Genomic DNA, 24828 nt, shown 5'->3' on the forward strand with positions numbered 1-24828 from the left:
TGTGGGAGGAAACTTTGTCAAGGTGGTGCTTAAGTGAACCCACTGATATTGCCGATGTAAGTAAGTAGGTAACATTTATTTGATATAGCACCTTTCATAGAGCAAGTCACAAAGTGCTTTACAAAACAAAACAAGAATACATACAATGAGCAAGAATAAAAGACAGAGTTAGTGCAAATATACAAAAATTTACAACAAATGATCAAAAGCCAGTTTAAAAAGATATGTTTTCAGCTGCTTTTTAAAAATCTCAATTGAAGCAAGAGAGCAAAAGTTAAAAGGGAGAGAGCTCCAAAGGGTCGGGCCCACAACCTCAAAGGCTTGATCCCCTTTGGCTTTAAGTCCGGCCCAAGGGACGACAAGTAGACCTTGCTCTGAGGACCTGAGGGTTCTGCTGGAGATGTAGTGGATGTGCCCCATGGTCCACGTAAGGTACTGGACTTTCTTACAGGTGGATAAAGCTGATAAACTACCTGTAACCATTGGGGAGAGGATAATATTGACCAGGATTTTCTAATCAAGCTGCTTGAAATATGGGTTTACTGGAATTGCAGAGATAAAACAGGACTAGTATTGCATATCATGAAATAATTGCAGAAGTTGGCCAACCAGGAAAGCAGTATTTATTTCGTATGTAAACATACGAATGACCTAAGCTAACTTGTTAAGCCATTCTAGTTTTCAATTATATGTTAAATGACCCTTTTTTTTATCCTTTTCAACTGTTCACTTAAATGTTTAAATACACCTGATACTATCAAAGCATTCTTACAACACTCCATGTTGTATCATGTCGACTGATAAATCCTGATATATTTCGTATCAAATTTTTTAATTGGACTGCATTTTATACCAAGCTGGGTCATCGTAGCCTGTTATTCAGTTAGCAGCTTGGTCCTCAAGCACCTTAGTTCCTAACCTGGATTCAGGGTCTCCCTTGGGGGGGTGCCAGAGATTTTAGGGGGGGCGCAGTGGCCACTCTGCTTAGATGTTAAAACAAGGTTCAATCAAACTGCCTAAAATCTGGATAAAACCCATATGAATGGTTCATACCAAGGTCTTTTCCTAACATGTGGTTTGGGCTACTGTGTCCGGCTTTAAACGATGTAAACAGTTCAAATTTATGTGTGATTTTGACAGAAATATGTCACTTTTTCCATGTAGGTCCTGGGGGGCAGCTCTTCTTAGATATGTGAAGGGGGGGCTTGATGGAAAAATGGTTGGGAGCCACTGAGTCAGCAGACTGCTGTACAGACATCTCCGGCAAAAGTTTAATGTTTTTCAACGTATTTGTGGCACATTGCAACCGAAATTATTACAGAGGGGAGGAGTTTTTTTAGGAAGGTCTGACAACATGAAGATTCCCATAGGAATGAATGAACTTCCTGTTGATTTACCTCTGTAACCATACGTATGTGGAAACCAGGGGCAATGATCAGAAATACAGCAGGAGCAGTTGGGAGCGGGATTAAGAAAGGAGTCCTGCACAGGGCTCTACTGGATGTAAATCCCACTTGTTGTTACAATCAGCCAGTTCTGCCTGGTAATTTGACTGTCTTTGCAAACTAAAGCCTACATATAGCATAAGACAAGAAGACATTAGGGGAATTAGAGAGCAAGTTTGATGTAAAATAAACATTTTAACTGTTTTCCAAAGTAGGCAAGGCAAAGTCCTGTTTTTATGCAATCTCAAAATGTCTAAATGTAAATGGTCATGGCATGACAATGCTGTATATCAGTGTTTTTTGACAGGTTAAGCTTCTGTTAACAAAGTGGTAAAACCTCCTTAAATGCATACCAGACTCAGATTAGAGGTGGTAAAGACGGATGAATGAATGGATATCTAAAAGTAGTCAGCGAATAACAGTTACATTAGTACTATAAGACTCTGTTGTCTCAATAATTCATGGGAATAGTCTGCATGTTTATGTATTTTGAAGGGAAATGACCTGAAACCTACCCTAAAGGGATCCAACCAATACAAAAGATTTCTCCTCTCCTTGGCTGCCATCTCATATTCTCTCTGCCAGAGGAGGAAATGTTTAAGGTTTGCCATGTTGGATAAAAATCTAGCTTAACCTATCACCTTTGTTTTTATGGTGGTAAGCTTTGAAAATATACAGCTGGTTTTGAAAGAATGACCTGAGGTTATGGCATTCACTCGGCTCTTTAAAAGCCTGCTCAGTCTTTGAAATCTAGCAATAAAGAAAATGGGGAAAGGAAGAAAATACCTATACATAAGTCACAAAGCAGGATTATACAGGGATAGACTATCATTCTATCGGCTATAGGGAGAATATTTAAAGTCAGGACATGTACCTCTCCCTCTCTTACAACCAGACATTGTGCATTAAAGGGGAGTGTTAGAGAGGAAAAGAGACAGAATGAAAGTAGAGTCCTTTAGAGACAGAATAATAAAAAAGAGAGGTGTAAAAAAGGATGCAGTGGGAGGACAGAGAGAATAAACAAGTGAGCAAGGAAGGAAGGAGCATGAGAGCAGAGAGAATGGGTAATTTAAGCCTGTAGAGCCACACCGGGAATCAATATTTAATTTCTTTGTCTGCTATGATAAGGAAAGAGTGGAATCATTTTGAAACCTCAGCGTACCACTCAATATCATTCAGTCTTAAATATCATGTGTGATACACAGAATTCTTTCAAGATTTATAGAGATGAAATCACTTGAACCTAGGTAATCTTCTTAAATCAGCGCATCCAAATCCATTCTTGCTTAAAAGTAGCTGTTAAAGTTAAGACAACTGTTTGTTTTTGCCTTAAAATAAAATAGATCTAAAAGATGCTGACATATAAACCACCACAGGCCAAGGCTACAGCCTGGATCAGCTCAGTCATGAAGCCGTTCTTCTTCATACTATTGTATGCATCCAATTTTTACAACCAACAAAAAAACATCCAACCAATTTTCAGTACAAATGCAGAGCTCTAATAGGTTGTATTTTTTTGTGTACTTCAGCATTATGACACATCAAATAAGAGCTGGGGTGCAGAGCGTGGCTGTGTAGCATCATCAGAATGCAACCCACAGCAACAATAAAGTGGGGAATGACAAAAACAACTTTGCATTATGTGTGTGATGATAATAATAATTCCGTTCCAGACTGTGGTCTTTGAAAAAGCCATTTGCAGCTGTTGAACTGAAAGCATTTTCTAGTCATCCAGAAATGACTGACTGGGATTTTAAATAGACAAAAGGACAAAAAACGGGGGGAGGACAGAAGAGAGACATAAAAGGTGGACCAAAACAGTCTGGAAGTATTTCTTTTTGATACTTGTCTGTATGTCTGATACCTTTTTCTTGACCTGAAGGGTTGCATGGTAAGGAAAGATGTGAGTAAGCTTAGCAGAAGAAGTAAGGAAATTTGTCTTTGCTAGATTATTTCTTTGTTGTAACAATGCTTTTTGGCAATATGTCTTATACTGTTGTAAAGCATGTTTATTTCCATTTTAAATGGTAATACATTTGTAAGGAGCATGCATTTGTTGGATGAGCAGCAGAGCTCAGTATGTGGGTTATGCCTATAAAAAAATGCCAAATCCTCTCTGCCAATGACAAAGAGCTTCTTGCTAGCCAGGAAAGAGGTGAACAGCTTTCTAATAGTCTACATAAAATATTCAGTCACACGTAGATCTCTCCAGAAGACTGAGATTGTGGATACAAGTGACTGAAATGACTTTCCTCAGAAGGGTGGCTGGGCTCAGCCTTAGAGATAGGGTCATGAGCTCAGACATCTGGAGGGAGCTCAGAGTAGAGCCGCTGCTCCTTTGCATTGAAAGGAGCCAGTTGACATAGTTTGGGCATCTGATCAGGATGCCTCCTGGTCGCCCTCCTGTGGAGGTGTTCCAGGCACGTCCGGCTGGGAGGAGACCTCAAGGAAGACCCAGAACTCGCTGGAGTTACATATCCTGTCTGGTTTGGGAACACCTTGGGATCCCCCAGCAGGAGTTGGAAAGTGTCTCTGGGGAAAGGGACGTCTGGATGGACTTGTATTGCCTGTGACCCTGTGACCCGGCTCCAGATAAGCGGATGAAGATGGATGGATGGATGGATGGATGGATAGATCTCAGTGTTTTCGCGTTTGCAGTAACATAATCTAGTATGTTCAGACACAACTTTAGAATTTCAATTTACAGGGACTTTATTGTGCCCACCTCCACTATGAAGGGGTAACAAATTCCTATGAGGCGAAAGTGTTCTGCTTTAGCAGTTTCGCTGCTCTTTCAGACATATATCCTGGCACATGCATTGACCGCCAGCACCTACATCAGTGCTCAACCCTCTGAACCCTATGCTATTTTAATAACCATTCTGTCTCGCCTGGACTTTTTGGCTTTAAAAGCTTGTCAAACATCAACCCTGTAGTTCAAGGTCAAGCTCCTAACATTCATTTATGCAGGACAACCTTGGCTTTAAGAATATGTGTGCTGCAACAATGTCACTTGAATTTTTAAAAAGCTATAAGACTATAAAGACAAAAGAATAAAAATTAGAAATTAAAAACAGTAAACATTAATTACTAAGGGTTTTTTGCACAAATTTGATCTTGCATCTCTTTAAGACCAAAGAATTGGAAAATATCTTCACAATATTCACAAGGAAGTCCTTGTACTTTTGGATATTTGAGTCAATATCTAAAGCAGTTCCTGTCTGCAGAGAATCTGACATATCATGGCCTCTGTGTGTCTTTTTCTCTCTATTATGAGTTATTCAAGCCTTTTTGTTTCAGTCTATAAGTTTGTGCATATGCACTGTTATGCAAAGCATCACGGGACAACAGAACAGCCTGCCATTGGTTGTCACAGCACAGTCACAATCAATCAGTCAACTTTTATTTTTAGAGCCCTTTACAACACATAAAGTGACCAAAGTGTTTTCCAATAAAATCAAAGCACATGAGTAGGAATAATTAAACAATATCAAACAATATAAAACCAATAAAAACTACAATAAAACAAATAGCCTACAAGTAATGTGTCACAACTGAATGTTAAAAGCCAGTCTGAAAAAAAACAGATTTTAAGCCTGGATTTAAAAAGGCCAAAGTTAGTGATGGTTCTCATGTCTGGGGGGCAGCTTGATCCAAAGTCTGGGCCCCACCACAAAGAAGGCCCGGTCTCCCCAGTGTTTATACCTGGCTCTGGGCACTTCCAGCAGGAGCTGGTTGGCTGACTTTAAGGCCCTGTATGGGTTGCGGACAGACAACAGTTCACACAAATATGCAGGAGCAAGGCCATTAAGAGCTGTACAAACAGAGAGTAAAATTTTTAAATCAATTCTAAAAGAAACTGGAAGCCAGTGGAGAGAGTAAAGGACAGGGTGATGTGCTGACGTCTGGAGATGTTTGTTAAAAAAACGTGCTGTGGCGTTCTGCACCAGCTGGAGACGACTGAGAGAAGACTGGGAGACACCAACATAAAGTGCATTGCAGTAATCCGTTCTAGAGCTGATAAAATCGTGAATTGTTTTTCCATGTCAGTGCAATTTAAAAAAAACAATGCATTATGGGATACAAACAGACAATATGGAGCCGGGTTAACCTGCTAGCTACAGAAACGGATAAAAAGAATAAAAAGATGTCCAACATGTGAAATGCTGGTGTATATTTAATCTTTCAAGACCCCAGAAAGTTTCACACTCACTAGAAAGTGTTCTGTAACAGCTAAGAAAGCGTGGCAAGCATCATTAGAATAAGCTTTCAGAAGAAAAACAAGTGACTGGTTCAAAAGTCAACTGTATTCTATAACATGCATCATGCAACATGCTCTTCTTGTTGTATATGACAACACCTGTCTCAGAGGGTTAATTATGTCTTACTTATAGAATTTACAACATCAAACTCATTAACCTTACACATTCTCACTATTATGGTGTGTAATGAAGTCTGTAAGAGAGAATAACAATGGATAAACTTATCAGCAATCCATCTCATCTCTCCTGCTGCTGCTCACTGAGCACAATTTCCTTATTTCCTACAAACTTTCAGTGTTTCAGGAAATGAAACTGATCAGCAGTGATGGGAATTTTATCTCTTTTTAGCGATATGGATAATTTGGCTCAGCCCAGCAGGCTGAACCAGCTCTTTTAGCTCCCAAATGGCACTTTACCTTTGTTAAATCAGGCAAATTTAGCTGTTTTAACACATGATCAACATGTGTGCATATATTTTCCTCTAGTTGACCTGAATTTATTTTTTACTGGGTTGCAATCAAACATGAGACCTTGGTGCATGGTGTGCCTGTGGTGGACTCTTAGAACTTTACCCTGACAACTTTGAAAACAAGAAATAAATGACTTTGAATGCTAACTTTGCTTGAAAATTACCTTCCATTTACCAGATAATCAGCCAAGACTTACCTTGCCAGTACAAAACAGGCCATACAAATCTTCAAAAAAAAGTTAACTCTGTGCCTTTTCCTGCTAACACTGAAGAAATGATCCAAACCTTTGTTACTAAGAATTGATAAAATGATTGCTGAGTGGGTTAAAAGTCAACCTTGCAGAAGATTGCCTACAGAGAAAACAGTGCACTTAGGGAATAGGCATTGATTAATCCTAGCTAAAAGCAATTATGTATATTCCAAGTCCATAGGTTATTCACAAATTAGGCTGTAATATGTCTTTAATCCATTTAGGGGCCATCTATTAAGTAGCAATAAATCTCATGAAAGCTGTGGCTACGTGATTGCACCTGCCTCCAACTACTGCAAACATTAAGCCTTACAAGGCCTCTGCAGACCAGAAGAGCTCCAAACTACTGTTGAAGGAATGCATCACACCGCCGCATCTGATGAATGCCACAGCCACAAGTAATGACAGAGCTCATTCTTCACCTAACACACATTTTCATATGCGCTCCTCTACTTATGTTCTGTCGCTGTGATATGAAACTGTGATGAAAGAGCCGCGATGACAGTGGCATAAATACCTTCTGAGGCCGAGCAGCTTCTCACCGTGATGATGCATATTCATGGCACCCGCCGCACTCGCACAATGCATTTCCCGACAATACAAGAACTGTGGTAATTCAAACATATTGCAGGTGGCATACTATTTCAAACATTATGCCAAGTGTGCTGTCGAACCACCTCGGATTGCTGCAGCCATAAAGTCAGGGACTCATTCTGGTGATTTATTGTGGGCCTCTTTTCCACCAGTTTTTATGTGGGAAAACATATAAATTAGACACATAAATTAGGCTCCCCCGCATATTCCCTAATGTGGATGATGTTCATATTTACCATTTACAGTGTGATTGTGGAGCCGACTCATTGTCATCCCTTCTTCATGTTTGAAGGCCTGTCATGGTGTCATAATTCAATTAAAGTATAAGCTGTAATTTTTTCCATTCAGTGCAGAGCCTCACAGCGAGTGCAGGGGGATGGTTCGTCACAGTGAATACAGATTGTGTGCAAAATACAACAGATTGAAAATTTCCAAGAATTATGGCATTTGAAATTAAATGTGTGGATGCTTTTAATTATACATAGTTATTGTTTGGGTTAGGATAGCCATAATGTGAGATTTATGAATCATTTCAAGAGGATGTGGTGTGAATATGCAGACCACACTGGGGAGATGATACTAGGATGCTTCTCTCAGACATAACCAGTGGAGTTTGTTTATAGAAGTAACCTGATACTCCACCTAACTGTTGATAGCCTTAGAAATATCCCCATTCCTGGCCAAAGATTGACCAGCCAATCAGAAAAGCAGATATTAGAACAAAGCAGGAGCTACAGGTGTGGTTTAGTTGTACTGCTAGCCTGTAAGCAATGGCTCAAATGATGGAATAATGTTAAAACAGTTGTCTGTAGTTTTGTAGTTTACTCCATAGGGTATGCCCTGCCTTGGAGAGTTAAAAAAAAAACAACACAAAAGTTTTGTGATTTTTACTTTTAATGGCAGGTTTTGAATCTGCATTAATCATTTCATGTAGCCAACTTCATGACATCTGTATATTGCACCATGATAATGACCTTGTCCCCAGTTATATACTCAATAAAATCAACTAGTCTACCAAAGAAGGAGGGACTCACAGCCATGCTAGGCATACTTCAGATCAGCTTGATCATTTTGATTCTGAAAACTTTTTACCCTTTGCTATTCACATCATGTCAGAGCTAAATGCAGCTGCTGTAGAACTGACGTTTGAAATGCTTAACATAACTACTTAACATTGCAATTCATCATATAACAATGACATTGAAAGTCTCCCAGTGTAGCACTCATAAGCACTTTTTAGAATGCTTAACAAGGAGTTTCTACAACATTTTAATTGTAAGGAGCAGCTGTAAAGCTTTTCATTGAAGGTCATGCTTTTGCTGTACACAGGTCATACGATTTTATTATCAATCATAGGAAATGTAATTTGGCTTTTACCCTTTTAAATGTCAAAGTGAAAACAGATTCTCCAAAGTAATGTCAAGTAAATAAAACTATAAGGTTAAAAAAAGGGGGCTGCATAAATATTCACCCCATTTAAAGTGACTGACTTAATTCAACAGAGGTCCAGCCAACTGGTGCTAGTAGTCTCACAACTGGCGAAATGGGGATCACCTGAGGGCAGTGAATGTGTCTCAAATGATTGTAGAAGAAGGACACATGTGTCCTAAAGGTCCAGCCACCTGTTAATCAGTATTCCTGGCTACCATTACACCATGAAGACAAAAAAAACACTCCAAACAACTCAATGAAAAGGTTATTGAAAATACATAAATATATACCATTGAAAAGTATAAGTCAGGGGATGGATAGAAAAACATTTCCAAGGCCCTGAACATCCCAAGGAGTTCAGCTACATCCATTGTCAAGAAATGTAAGGTGTGTAGCACATGTGTAAATCTGCCTAGGTCAGGCCGTCCTCACAAACTCATACACAGATACACTAAAACGTGTCAGTAATGAAACCAATTTGGAGGTTGTGTTATGAATAACATGATAATGTAAGTTTTGTTTTCTTACATTGAGTTCAACTTGCTCTGATGAAACAACTCTAAATGACTAGTTTCTCTAAAGTTTCAGTTTTGTCAGTGTGACCCAGATATTCACTAACAAAATATGCACTGCAGCTCTAATCAGCCTGGACTCACTTGAAAAGATTACAAATACGCCTGTTTATCCCTGAAAGAATTTCATCTAAATACTATCAGCCTGTCAGTCTATTCGTGTCCGTATCCCATAATTACACTATTCATGCCCATACTGTTTGATATAGTGGAAATAAATGGGTGTAACAGGGTTAAAGTGGAACAAAGACATATGCAGCCCAAATACCATTAAAGCAAAATAAGACATTTCAAATCAACTGTGACGATTAAAAAAATATGTGTCTTAAAAATGAGTTATATTATTCTCAGCCTTTATTTTACAGCTTCACATTGCCACTTTGGAAATTCCCAGTGGTGAGAGACACTCGTGCGTAATACGTAACAAATTCATCTCCTGATTCATACTGAAGTAATTAAGCCTACCAGTACGGCCAGTGGGAGGGTGTTCAATCAATAATTCTTCCATCAACAGTGTTCGTACTGAGATTGGCTGCTGGAAAATCTCTCTAACCACATCAATCATCTTGATTGATAAGGTTGCTATAGTGGAAGAGAGCTTTAACAAGTGCATTTCTCCTGACCTATTAGAGTGCAAGTGGAAACAGCAGCAGGGGCAAAATTAACTCACAGACTGCAAGTTACGTCAGATTTGAAAAAAAAAAAAAAAAGACTAAACAAAGAGGAGCAGCTTTGCCAAATAGTCTAAGGTTTTTACAGTGGTGCGCACTGTGCCTGAGAGTCATTGCTGCACTTTCCACTGCTGATCAGCTATCACATTAATAACACAGTCCCATTCCCTAGCACACTTGTGGATAAGGTGAATATAGTATGTATGTAGTTGTTTTGCAAATCTGTAATATCCAGGTGCAACTAGCTCCTGTTCCCTCTAAAACAAAATTTTGATGGCATACTCAACTCATGTTTGTGCATAAGAAAACACAACAATGTTATATTGTGTGTTTAGTTATTTCTAACTGCATCTGTAGTTTTTAGTTTCGATTCTCTCCTACTGAGATGTGTCAGGCTGCTACTGAAAACATTCCCTAAAATGACTGTACACCATAAAAGCAAAAAAAAAAAACCAAACAAACTGCAAACTACAAACTTTTATTGCAAAGAACTTTGCTTCTCTGACTTCACTTAGAGTCGCTGCCCACTTTTTGAGAGAGGTCTGGCTGCAGATCCTACATTTCGAATGGGCCAGTCTTACAGACCGTTCATCTGAGACACCACATATTTAAGGAAGGAGGTGCTGCAATTTCCAGTTTGAGATCTTTTAAAAAATTGAACTTAATTCATAAACAAGGTCTGGGAGTTATATTCATGAAATAACCACATTGCAAACATCACAAACCAAGCATCAGATCATAACTGAAATAGAGAAAAAGGTCAGAGGTATAATCCAGGATTAAATTATGCATAGAAGTAGTTACATGCACAGTGGCTTGCTAAAGCGTCGTTAGCTTTAGCCATGATAGCTATGCTAGTAATGTAATTAACGTTATCACATAAGCCAATGCAGCTAAGTTGTCTTTGAGCACAAACGTAGCTAAAGCTAATGTAGCTGCTTTGTGAGCTTGGCTTTTGCTACATTAGCTACATAAGCTACATAGCCTCGTTATCTATAGCCAATTTAGCTTTAGCAACGTAAGCTTTAGCAAACATAGCTAAAGCTAATTTAGCTATGCTGAAAACAGACAGTGCTTTGTGAGCTTAGATTAAGCTTTGTTTGCTATGTAGCTATGTTAACTACATAGCTTACACAGCTAATAGAGCTATGTAAGCTATGCAGGCTAGTGTTGGATTTTTTTCATGGAGGAAGAGCTTTAAAGGAAACAGCATCACTAGCCCTGCTTTAAGACATTCTTATGAATCCAGACACCACCTCTTCTTTATTTTTCTTGGTGTAGAAGCATTAAAACCAACCAGAGAGGCGGCAACATTCATTTTAACAGGAAAAAGAAATAAGCATTTTGATTTTTTTGCTTACGAAGTTTATTTCCAGGGAGGATAAATGAGGATTTTTTTAAAAATCAATGATCAATATAATTTTATCTTTCAAGATTTTTATCTCTCAAAGTTTTTATCACCACAGGCATTTTGTAGGTATTTTATTGATTTTTTAAAAAATATTTTGTAACTGCCACAGCCTACCTGAGTATTGTGGCTGACATCCCTTTATGACCACAGCGTACCATCTTCTGAGGGCTAATTCCAGCAGGATAATGCACCATGTCACAAAGCTCACATCATCTCAAACAGGTTTCTTGAACATGGAAATGAGTTCACGCTTCCACAGTTGTCAGATCTCAATCAAGTAGAGCACCTTCGGTACGTGGTGGAACAGGAGTTTTGCATCACGGATGTGCAGCTGACAAATCTGCAGCAACTGCGTGATGCTATCGTGTCAATATGGACCAAAATCTCTGAGGAATGTTTCCTACACATCGTTGAAACTATGCCATCAAGAATTAAGGCAGTTTTGAAGGCAAAATGGTCCAACACGGTACTAGCTATGTGTACCTAATAAAGTGGCCAGTGAGTGCGTATGTGGATGTTCATCTGATTGGTTACCTTTATGTAATTTTTTAAAATCTTTTTTGATTTTATCTTATTTTCTGATTACATGCAACCCTATTTAAATGATGATTGCCATGTGTTTCCTGATGACCCTGATGAAGACTTCAAGCTAAAACATGTTGGTCTAATTAAGATAATCTCTGAACTATAAGTGTTGTTGGACCTTTCTGTTTCCTCCAAGACTTTCTTCATCCTGCATGCCAGAATTATCTACTTCAGCCTTTGCAATTGTTACAGTATTTTTTAATGTCAGGACCATTTTGATTGTATTTCCTCCCAAAGCATCGATTTCACTGTTTGGGCACGGTACCATTTTTAAAAGTATAGATACAGCACCGGTATGTTAAAAAAAACCAAACAATTCTAAATGCTAATAATGAATGGGAAAAACAGAACAATAATCCAATCACCCTCCAAAATGTATTTGAAAGTTTGTGCCCTTCCAAAACACTGTGCATGGATTGTCCTCCCAGTGGATATGAAATAAAACCTATGCATGTGTGAAACAGTCTATCTGGCATGTCAGGTTACAGAAATTGGACAAACGTGAAAATCTAGAAAACAACTGAGCAAAATGAAGGGCTGACACATTCTTATTTGTATCGTTTAGATAAACCAAGACATTGATAAATGCCACAATGTGATGATAGAAACGTTTTAGAATGTTAACTTACCAGGAAACTTCAATTCTTATTATCAAACCCCTTCAGCCCAGCCCATGCTTGAAATGTACATTTGACATACATGTTTAACCAATCATCTATCGAGCATTAAAGCAAATAAAAAAGCACATTAAAGGAACATCACCCAATAGTCCTCAAAGCATTCCCTTGATATCATTTTAAGAAAAACCATTAGGTAAAAAACCAGTGATAAATCTGCAGTACCTAGAGGGTTATAATTCAACAGTTAAGTAAGTGAATAATTAGAGTGTTGTGTTCTGTTTAATACAAATACCTCAAGGATTTGGAAATAACGCATACATTTTCTGATAATGAATAGCTTGAATTTCCTGTACAGAACATATGGAGGCAGTATGGAATCATGTCACAATGATTTAAGGCTTATTGAATGCAGGGCACATGTAAGCATGTGCTACAAACAAGCTATGTCCCACACATGGCTCTTGGGGATTAAATCACCACAGTAGCTAAACTTAAAGATGTTTCCCCGTGTGCTTGTTGACACATCAGTGACTATCCCCTGAAAAGAGAAGGCGGATGACGTATTTACCACTTGCCTCTTTTCTGTCAAACAGTGCCCTGTCCACTGATGACAATTTGTTTTCAACTAGAGGTACCTGCTGCAAACCGCCCACGCCCAGACTGGGGATCAGACACACGGACACCTCTGGAACAATACCCAATTAAGACACAAGCTCCTCTCCATTTGTTTTGTGTTCGTCTAGCCACCTAAGCTTCCCTTGCTAGTCTCCTTCTGCCCTTTCTCTTCCACTCGCCTTCTTTTCGTCGACCTCCCCCCCCGTTGTCCCCGCTAACCGTGTAAATCCCCAACAAAAGAGGTATCTCGTTGTATTATAATTGGTTCCCAAGCACCCATTCCAAAACTATCAGTGCAGCAGCGTCACGATTTGGAAGACAATCCCAGCAAAGTAAGATAAGTAGGAAGTACAACGACTGCTGAGCAAACATGATTAACGACATGCTTAGACCTTTCTAAATATTGGGATGTGGGGAGTGTACCTGGGGCAGCTCTGAGGCTTTTGTGATGATGAATAGGTCGATAGAGTGCATCAGAGATTCAGCCGCCACCAAATGGACAATTAGGTACAACAAGGAGAGGCGAGATGAGGCAGGAGGGTAGATAAAAGCAAACACTGAGGACTGTTGTATTCTTTGGTGCAGTGTTACTTTGAAGCTGAACAGGCCTGGACAAGCCTTATGGGGCATTTTCCCGGTGGGCCAAAGCAAATTGTGGCTGGGATGATTTAGCAGTGTTTTTTTTTTTTTTTTTTTTTTTTTTGCTAAACACTCGCCCATCAAGCAGGGGCAGTGGCCCATTAGCTGTTTTCTTTACAATGACAGTTTACTGACCCAATCACATCTCATAAAGGTCTTTACACTCCCCTCTCTTCCGACTTTGCTGCAGCTCAGAAAGTGCCTGGAGGAAGTAAAAGTGGGAAAACATTGATGGGATGTGTTAGTAATCGTCAAATCAACAAGATCCTGCCAAAATTGGTGAGATACTGCAGTCCGTTCAGCAGACAGGCGAGTAAGCTTGAGTAAGCTTTTTAGAGTACCATTATACAGGCTGGCACACATTTACCTATCCATTTACCTTTTTAATCTCTTTATCCATCACTATTCCCTCGCTCGTGCTTTTATTTTGAAAAAAAATTGTTTATTTCCATGTCACGTGACCGTGCCTTTTCATTTCTTTACTGCCTTATTGTAAAACAACAAAAGGAAAAGACATTAAACAAAATTCTACAATTTTTTCAAAGTTCTTTTTTTTCATTTTAATTTAAAAAGCAAATTAAAAAAAAGAAAAAAAAAAGGAAAAATGACGACTATTTTTATGGTTTCTGTTCAGGAATGAAAAACGAGTGAAGCTGGCTGTTTTCTTGATTTCCATTCATTTAATGCCCTTTCAAAATAAATCATAGTGTTACTCTGATCATTTATTTGGTTGATAGCACATCACAGTTTCAATTAAAAGCATGTTTGTCACAAAATGATTAATTTCTTGTATGTTAATGGGCAGAGCTAACCTCTTAGCTCAGTGCAAGACTCCTCAAGGCTCGCTTTACTTCATCTGGCTAGATGGTAGGGTCGTCCAGTCCCACTTCACCAGATATTTGCTCCTTCTTGCTCCATCCCTTCCTCTGACAGTTAGGACCACAAAGTTTCTACCCTTTCTAGGGCTGTAACTACAGTATATTCAAAAATGGTATAGGGGAGATAGATGCAGGATTGTAATCCATCTGTGGCTCCTCTCTGCATAAGATATTTTTTAAAGCCCAAAGTCAAAATCAGGCCAGTGTGTGCATGATATTAAAATAGTCCTCTTGTGACCAATTTGCTGTGTTGTGAAAAGCATCTTTCCAGAAGTAAAGCCAACTTCCAAGCACAAGACTTACATTTACAGGTGGGGTTCATGCACCGTCAATTGTAGTAGACATATGGAGTAATATATAGGCAATTAGGCTCTAGCTAGCAAGATCTGAATTGAAGAAGTGTCAGCCTGAGTGAGAAATTGTCCTCGGGTAACGAAGAAAAACCCAATCATGTTGGAGCGCAATGTACACAGGCTCCTCTCCCGACAGCTTTATTTACAGCGGCGCTAATGTCTCCAGGGTATTCATGACCAGAGGGATGACGTCTGAGCATAAAGTTTATGTAAACTATATTCCTGAAAGCAGAATGGATTTGTGCTGCTGCTACAGGCATGAAAAGCTGAACATGAAGGCTGGCAGAATGAATGGATTTGATAGAAAAAAGTAGCTGCAGAAGACGGGCTACGAGCGCACATTGTCTGAGTTTCCCTTTTTCTGAGAAGATATTTTATTAAAGGACATCAAAAGTTTCTTTTTCTCTGTCTCATTTTTCTTCCTCTTTTCATACAGCTTTGGCAGAGGCTGTCTGTGGATTCATTATGGTTGAATGTCACAGGTAGTCTGGAACGGTCCTACTAATTAGTTTATGGTAGAGCAGAGGGGAATAAAGGCACACCGGACTGTATTATCTGTCCACTCATGACCTCTTGTACCTGCCTGAGTGACTGGCAGGAACATGAATCTTCCCTCAGGATGGATGACTAACCTACAGACACAAATAAAAAAAGCTCTGTAACATACCCTGAGGAGACTGAGAGAGGAGGCAGGAGTGAGAGGGAGATTTTAATGAGGAAAATGAGCGGGTGGGGAGACGCAGCGCTCGCTGCTGATGAAAGAGGAGATTAAGAAGTGATAGAGAGAGAGAGAGGGAGCAAGGTAGGGAGAGAGAGGTGTAGAGAGAGGGATGTAGTGCTTAAGGGAGAAGGGGAAGAACAAAAAAAAGGAGGAGGAGGAGGCAGTGGAGGTGGAGGAAGGAAATGAGAGAAAGTGACGACGAGGTGTGCTTTTTTTTTTTTTTCAAAAGGCAGAAGTTTTCAAAGTTTAAAGAGATGGTGGAAGTTGGGAAGAAGATGTCTGCGAGGGTTGAACATGTCTGCAAAACACCCGCAGGTTGGAATAGAGATAGCAAGGCTGAATCATAGAGCAGCTTTAGTTAATCAGTAAAACGGCCATTGGTGAATGCTTTTGAACATGGAGAGTGGGATGAGGTGAGTGTGGAGGGAGTTTTATTTAGACAACATCCTTGCTCTCTCAGAGGCTAAGTGACACACTTATATAATCATCAGCGTCACCCCTTTACTTGTGATTTTGTTTCTCTTATTGAGATAACGGTTATGTCCCCCTGTCAGAGAGCAGAGCTACGCACAGATAGATGGAGGAACAAGGCATGGAGCTGAGGTGACGTGAAGTGAAGAGGTCAAAAGGAATATTCCATAGTTGGAATAATCTGGGTGCATTTACAGTTATAGAAACAGTGAATATCAGAGAAATGGCTTAAGCCAGAGTTACTGCTGGAATTATTTGTCTGAGGCCCAAATATGCCCCTGATTGATGGTGGTGATGTTTTGTACATGCATGCATCTTCTCTGCTTTAAAACTTTAAATACTGTGTACCACAGGGCACTGAGGCTCATTACCAATCTGAAGTCCTTAAGGACATCCTTAGATGAGTGGAGGTATGAACACTAGTTTGGATTTGTTGAACTAAAGGACCAGAATGTGACGGTGAAGATTGAACGGAATCAACTCTCCACTGCTGTGAACCCCACATCAAATCTGTCCAAACACCTGCAAAGGCAGCAACACAAAGCTAGAAGCAAGAGACACCCCTGAGCCTGAGTGAGGCCTAACAAAAAGTCAATGGTCGATTTTCAGTGACAGCTACAGGTAACCACAGAAGCTGGGACGAATAGGCTTGCTGCAGCAGATATGGTAGAGAAGATGTTCCCTGCCGTAGCCTTGTTCTGGATAGATTTGTCTCTGAAGGGCTGTTTTGGTCTGATTTTCACAACTTTGTTTTCAACTTTAAAGGGACATTTCAGTATTTTCGAAGATGAGGCGTATGAGGTACTAGCAGTAGTAGTGGTATCAGCCTCCAGGGATTTCAGTGAGCATTGCTCCTATAAGAAGGACTCACTGGTTGTACCAGGAAGCTAAACTATACAGCCTAACAGATGGGTGCAGTTTCTCTGTGGAATTTAGCTAGTTTTTGGTAAAATGTTGGCTCAAATGTACACACTATCAATTTCTTAAATATTTTATGTTATACCCGGACAACTTCTGTGTTTTTTTTTTACTATTGTGCAATGCAAGAGCATGTAACCACTAGCCAAACTTTGCATTGCAACATTGTGCTAACTTCTCATGAAGCACAGATACACTAAGTCCTGTCTGTTACATCACCTCTCATGTTGACATCACTCCTGTATCCTTACGCTTTCTACTGCATTTAACAGTGCCATTACATTCTGATACACAAATGTGGGAGTACGGTTTAGAGTTGTAGTTTTTCATCGGCAGTTAGAGATCTCAGGTGATAAAGAGTTAACTCATCATTGCATTCTAGTTGGGTGGCATTCTTAGACAACATGTAGGCTAAATCATTGCATTTCCTTATTTATAAGGCTATACTTAACCTGCTTCCCTCATACTTGTGTGATTTCATCAATGTGAAACAGTTGGGAGCTACAGTCTTTGCTCTGTCACTCAGTCACAAAAATTTACTTTTGCTCTCTGTTTCCGACTTCCGTCTCGAGATGGGTAAAAGCAGTTTTGGATATGCTGCTTCTGCAGGAAAATTTATGTCTGAGTTAGGCCGTTAGCATATCAGCTGCTACTGTAACTTAGCATTTTACAACAGCCAAATGAGATCCTCCATTGAAGACACCAATAAAACATCCAAATAGCCAAACACCAGCTTGAAACTCTACATTACAAGTGTAAATTGACTCTTGCTGTCAATTATTGGTATTCATAAACTGATGATCTCAACTGTAACCTCTGCTAAGACAGTAAAATCTAACCATCATGGTTTCTTTGAAGTAGTTCCAGAGAAATCCGAAAGTGTCTGCTGTACATTGTTCAGTACAGTCCTCCTCTCACTGATGGCTTTTCCTACATTGCTGTTGATTAGCCAGAACACCAGACCCGAGCATGAACATCCAGCTACGACGAAGTGAGATGCTCTCGCCATCAGCCTCAAATGATCCATGCCGTTCTGCATGACATGCCTTTGTATTGAACACTGTTCCACTTATATGTAGATTTATCAAACTGGTAAAGACAGTATTATAAAAAAAAAAACATGCTGAAGCCCAAGTCTTACCAGAGACAGTATCAAAACCTGCTTAGAACCTGCCATCAAAGAAACAGTGAAACTTACTCTCTGTATGTCTGAAGTGAGTTGCAGCAGTGTTGGGGAGGCTGTTGCTCTCAGAGTTTCTGTTCCTCTGACTGGAAAGTTCAAACTGATGTAGGCCACGGCACTGCTCCTTAGAACAACACTGTTATCCTGTAAGGGAAACACAAATTTCCATCACAACAGTCTCAATGAGACCCCTGACCACAGAACTGTTATCAGACTAAGTACATAATCATTATTAACATTAATATAATCCATTAATAAAGTGCTGTATCCAGTTTCAAGGGTACAAAATTATTAAGTCATGATAAACTTAAAGTTAAATCTACAGTTCATTAAGGATCAACATCAAGATCCCTTCATAGCCTGGTGCTTCTGTTTTAATCTCAGAAACAATCATCAGACACATTATAAAGATACAGGGGAATAAGACTAATGAGAAAATCATTTATGTAAAACACCAATTCAATCAAAACAATACGGTCTGATTGCAGCTATGCTGAGTTTCTTGTCTCAGGTGGCTTATTACCAATGTGAAGGGCTGGCCTCTCAGCCACAACTTTGAAAAACTGAGGTTCAGTTTTATTCAATCTAGTTAGTCGGCTGTTCATATCAGCCTTACGTTGTTATATTCAATCTTTAAGTGACTTTAAGTCACTTTAATGACCACCATTACCTCCCCTTTTTATTCTCTTTATAGGTGCTGTTAATATCAGAATGCCAGTTGATGATCATATTTGCTAGTACCATACATTAGATTACCATTATTATGGACATGAATCTACTGCTGTTGACCTGCAAAGCTGTTTCTGTTGCTGGATATTCCAAAGAGCCACTAAAAATGACCTCCCCTCCTTTGCCTCTGATTGGCTTACCCTAGTATTCTTATCAAACCAGTATATGCAGGGAATAACAGGAGCAAGTTCTCAGTTTACCTGTGTATAATGTAAAGTATAGACTGGGTGTATGTATGTATGTATGTATGTATGTATGTTTGTATGTATGTATGTATGTATGTATGTATGTATGTATGTATGTATGGGCTCAAAATAAGCCGCAGCCTGCAGCCTGAAATCATCTAGGTTCAATATTTTTGATATCAGCTGAGTAAAAGTAAAAAAATACTGAGAAAAATAAAGCGCAGCTTGAAGATCACGAGCATCCAATATTGACCTTCGGCCTTGACCCTTGCATCCAGAGATTTCTCAAGTTACACTGAATTTTATTTAATGATATTATGTACTGTAAATGGTGAATTACTATTAAAAGTCTCTGTAATTTTATGTTGAGGAGTATTTTCTGAAAGTGTTGCAATTTTTTTAGAACAATTTTCTAAAGATTGGTGAATGTCTGCCCATCTTTACTTCCGAGGGCCTCTGCTTCACTAAAATGCTCCTTTTATACTAGTCATGTTACTGACCTGTTGCCAACAAACCTAATAAGTTCCAAAATGCTCCTCCAGCATTTACTTTTCCAGCCTTTTGTTGCCACATCCCTACTTTTTTGAGAAGTGTTGCTGCAATCAAATTCAAAATAATTTATCATGACACAGTAAAGTGTCTCGTTTTCAACATCTGATATGGTGTTTATGTTGTGCTGTGAATAAAACATGGTTTAATGAGATTTACAGATAATTGCATTCTGTTTTTAATTCACATTTTAGCAGGGCTCCAACCTTTTTGGAATTGTGGTTGAAGTAATACTGAACTAAAGTGATGTTGAGATGCGAAGACAGAGGGAAAATAGACAAAAAAGGTAAATATATGTTTGATCTGTAAGGTAATGGATTGACAGAAATTTTCCTTTAATTAACTTTCTTTTTCCATCATCCTCAGTTTAAATCAGTCCAACATTTATATCTTTTCCTCTTGTCAGCTGACATTTGATAAAGCAGAGGCTCGTGTGCTCGCTGACCTTTCCCCACTCAAAGGACCCGATGTTCCCCAGGGCCGAGCCTCCCCAAGAGCAGAACACGGTGGTTCGGTCTGGCACCCAGCCTTGTTTGGTCTGATCCGTCAGTGCAGCAATGAGCTGATTCATGATAGCAGAAGCCCCGCCTCCCTGGTCACCATCATGACGGCTGCCAACAAGCACATAGCGATCTGAAAAAGGGAAAAGAAAGATATGTGCACATATTTCTTAAGATGCTGCGGATTAATGTATCTACGCTTTTTTTGTACAAAATATTTCTCACTTTTGTCCAAACTTATCAAATCAAAATTAGTTTTAAAGAAAGGACAACAGTGTTACAGTCTAACCCAATCTAAAAGAAAGTTTATTTTTAAAGAAGTAAAAGACTGCATATTGGAGAAGCTATCTACTCTAACTCGATACACTCTGATAATGATTTTATGGATCTCATGCTCTGTCTGTTTTTACTCATGTGAAGCACTTAGAAAATGTCTCGGCTAAGGCTGACTTGTCACTGAATCGTTTTTTTTTTTTTTTAAATATAGAGTTTAATTCAAAAAGTGAAACTTGTATAAAGATTCATTAAACACAGATTGAAATATTTACTCTTTACTCCTCCTTTTAAATTTCATGATTATGGCTTACAGTTAATGAAAATCCAAAGATCAGTACCTCAGAGAATAAGAATATTACATAAGACCAAGAAGAAAAGGCTTATTAATATAGAAATGTCAGCCCTCTGACAATTACGCTCATTAATTTGCACTCAATAGTTGATTGGGGCTCCTTTTGCATGAATTACTTCATCACCGTGGTATGGCATGGATGCGATCAGCCTGTGGCACTGCTGAGGTGTAATGAAGTCCAGGTTGCTTTACTAGCGGCCTTCAACTCAGCTGCATTTCTGGGTCTGGTGTATCATCTTCCTCTTGACAACACACCGGATATTCTCTACGGGCTTCAGGTTGGATGAGCTTTCTGGCCAGTTGAGAGCAGGGATATTATGGTCATTTAACCAGCTTTTGGTACTTCTGGCATTCCTTGATTCATCTGCATGTGTTGGCTCTTGAACTGACTTTAGCCTCCATCCACTCTTTTTGAAGTTCCTCCAAATTCTTAACTGAATTTTGCTTGAAAATCCTCTTAAGGCTGTGGTTATCCCTGTTGCTTGTGCATCTTTTTCAAACCAAACTTTTTCCTTCCGCTCAACTTTCTATGAATATGCTTGGCTACAGCACTCTGTAAACAACCAGCTTCTTTAGCAATAACCTTCTGTGGCTTACCCTCCTTGTGGATGGTGTCAATGACTGTCTTCTGGACAACTGTCAAGTCAGAAGTCTTCCCCCCTTAACTGACCCCTTGATGTTTGATGCGGTGTATTTGCATAGGATAAGCAAAGTCTGTGATGTACTCAAATTTACAGACATTTCTGAAGGAAAAAAATAAGGGTGCTGCATGGCTGCAGCAATGAAAATGCATTGTGTATTTTCATGTCTAAAGTTTGTACGAAAAAATGCACATCACATTCTGCAGGTGACAGGTCCTTCATCTGTCCTGCACATACTGTGAACCAGAGTTTCCAAAAGACAACATTTAACAATTTACCTGGAATTTCACTCTGCATGTGACAGACATGGCAGGTTCGTATGGTTTTAAAAACACAGATATCCCGCTCAATTATTACAAATTACCAGAGGTCCCTGGGTAATATATGAGTTTCACATTTTGAATTTGAATCCCGTACGTGCCATAATGTTATGAAATCCCTTTGATTAAAGCTGAAAGTCCAAACATCAGTCACATCTGGATTATTTTATTTCAAATCCATTTTGGTGGTAAGTGGAAGTAAAATGGTGAAAAGCATGTTGCTTTTATGCTTCATTAGGTCATTAAAAATAAATAAATAAATAAATTTAAAAAAAACTTTATTTTTCCACTGGTTTGCTCGGTACAACTACTTACACTGTGAATTTAGTGAACTGAAAATGAAGCATGGAACTGAGCGTGGCTCTACTTCTACACATCTTAACCACTTTAACTTTCAGGTCACATTCACTCACTGAGATATTCAGTTCACATAAGTACTATTCATGATTGTTTACTAGATTTACTTTCAATATCTAATGGTTTGAATCCTCTGCTTTCTTTCATTATTGTATCCGAATTAATCACAGCTTTAGACTCTAAATATAAGGTTAAATCTTTACTGAATACATCCACCCATAAAGGTCAAGTTTCAGCTGGATGTAAATAGTGACTCAAAGAAATACACTACACCATAAAAGGTGTGTAAATGAGAATGTAGGACTCAGGAAAACTCACAAAACAGTCAAGCACACTGTCTAAGAGCATTTTTCCAGTAAAACAGACACACACACACACAAACAAATATGTATGCTCAAGGCCTCTTTGTACGCCTCACATTTTCTACAAAGACGGAGCGTTAAGTATGGCTGCACAAAGCAGCTTCCTGCAGGCGAAGAGAAGAACAGAGAAAAGCTCATCACTTCAACACAGAGCGCTGATGACTTTGTTTGAGAGAAGAGGTGCTTAGAGAAGCCTGCTAGCTTAGCCTAAGAATCTAACAATGTGTTGTTGCACTGAGAGCGGCTTCCAGGGTTTGAGTTAGCCCGGAAGCTGCTCTCAGTGTAATACAATGTTTGTATTACAGCAAACTGCTTCAAATTAGTCATATGTGAAAGTACAACTGGCTTTTTAACAATTTATCTTATGTTTTCTTCATGGGCATGTTTGTTGCTCTAATGGGATTAACATACAGCCGGGTGAAGTATTTCTAAGAATCAAAAATCACAATTGAATAAATCCAATGAGTTGTGTTAATGCTGCTGCCTTTAGACGTTAATAAAGTAACACAGTTCAGCAAAGGTGCAGCACAATCAATCATAGGGAATTGAAAGTTTGCAAATGTTGCCAGATTTTGTTGTAATTTTGGCAATCAAATAAAAGCAAACAAAATTAATGAGTGTACAAAACAAAAAGGTTATGAAAAAGCAATCTCATATGAGTCAGTTTCCCATCTTTGAGCTCTTTAATCAGTATCAACTACAGGGAACCGCTTTTTTATGTGAAGCTAACTGATCATGGCATGTTGATTTAAAGATAATATCTCACATCTCTTCATTCTGTATAACCAAAGGCTACATTGCACATTTAATATTTATGCTTTGTTCTTGATTTTCCTCTTGTTTTAGTTTCAGTAGTTCAGCTGGACCTATTCTTAAAGAAGCAAACACAAATGGATGTTTGAACTCAAAGCTGGCTTTTTTGAAAATAATAAAAAGGTTTCTTTTATCTTTATATGCACAAAACACCATACCATTATTATGGTCATGTTGAAATGTTTTTCTAATAAGGGCCAAAGTACCAAGCAGGGCAAGGACCGATTTTTAATGTTTAGATTGTCCATTTTTTTCCCACAACTTGGTGGACTTTTAATAAAGTTAAAAAATTTGGCAGGCACTTGCAAAAACATGAAATATATTTTGGTGACCAACACACCAATTCTAGACTGCCTCAATAGCTACCCCTAAAAGTTTTCAAAGGTAAAGCTTCCTTCTTTGACTTTGACAACGATTTCTGACATTTTGGGGAGATCTACAGAAAACGTAGTGGAAACATGTCACTAACTTTGACAGAAAACTTTCATTTTGAATAAATTAGCAAATATAAGGTCAACCTGGCCATCTTGTGGGGTTCTAACTTTTTGAACTCCTTCAGAGGCCTTGGTCCAGTTGACTTATACTTTGGTATAACCAAGCAGCAACCTCCGGTCCTGAAAAATGAAGCCAATGTGGAACTGCAAAAAATTGCAATATGATGTGTCCACTTGAGGCTGGCTGCAGGAACACCAGAAGTCCTGTACACAACAAATGTTAAAAGCTATTTTTTGGGGCTTTTTTTGCCAATAGAAATAAACTGGTTTACAGCCTTGTTCAAAAAACCCAAACGTGTCTAATTAGCTAAAGTCTTCATGTGCTCTCACTGTACAGGGGGTGAATTTTTTTTGTACCACAATGGTTTTGATCATATTTAGGAAAAATCTCACTGTGCACTGATTGGGGCATCTCATTTGATTGGCAGATAGCTTGACAGGCAGGCGCTACCTCCAGAAGGCTTTAGTGCTAGCTTAGCTGACAGAAGGCTGGGCTCAGTGGGCGAGCTCTTGTCTGCCATTAGGTTTGATCCAAAGTTTGGTGGAGACAGCAATTTCAATATGGAGGCCGCAAAGCTCCCATCTGAGCCGTTTGGGCCCAGTTAGAAAGTGACAGGACCAATCAGTGTTTAGGGGCAGTACTCTCAGGCACAGCAGAGTCGTGACATAAACAAGCAGCAGCAATAGGCCGGTGCAATTATGGCAAAAAAAATTAGCGTGGATGCTGCTAAAGTGCAAGTTTTATTAACTTGACAACATTTAAAGAAGAACAAAGAACAGCAGTGATTTGTTTTCTTTTCAAAAATGACAAAAGTCAAGTACCTATATGTCTATAGTCGCCATTTTTCGCGTTATTCCTCGGTAGCTGAGCACACGCAGCTTGATATTCATGTGTTATTTCATGTGTTATGTTGCTCTGATTGGCCTGTAGAGATGTGACAGACAGAACATTCATCCAATCACACTCCCAGTTTTTTCAATGCCCCTGCATTTTCCCCAAACGTTTCCCATTGAAGCTTTCCCAGATGAATGTGTGAAACAAATCCATCTGGTATGTCAGGTTAGACCGCCACGGACTGGTTTTAAAAGCTGTTTGAGTCCGCTAATTGTAATCAAACGGCTGATGTCACAGAGGCTTTGTCCAATTCTTTCTGCAGTCTA

General features: G+C 39.1%; 1 protein-coding gene across 1 annotated transcript in view; it reads right to left on the minus strand.

The window, feature by feature from the left end:
• Positions 1 to 24828, minus strand: part of LOC121511708 (inactive N-acetylated-alpha-linked acidic dipeptidase-like protein 2) — a 492988-nt gene that overhangs the window by 240479 nt on the left and 227681 nt on the right. Inside the window, exons 9-10 of the mRNA XM_041790471.1 lie at positions 19998 to 20185; positions 18105 to 18233 (exon numbers count right to left, since the gene is read on the minus strand). Coding sequence (XP_041646405.1) covers positions 18105 to 18233; positions 19998 to 20185 — 317 coding nt within the window. The remainder of the gene's footprint in view (positions 1 to 18104; positions 18234 to 19997; positions 20186 to 24828) is intronic.

The sequence above is a fragment of the Cheilinus undulatus genome, linkage group 7, assembly GCF_018320785.1.
Source record: "Cheilinus undulatus linkage group 7, ASM1832078v1, whole genome shotgun sequence".
Lineage (NCBI taxonomy): Eukaryota > Metazoa > Chordata > Actinopteri > Labriformes > Labridae > Cheilinus > Cheilinus undulatus.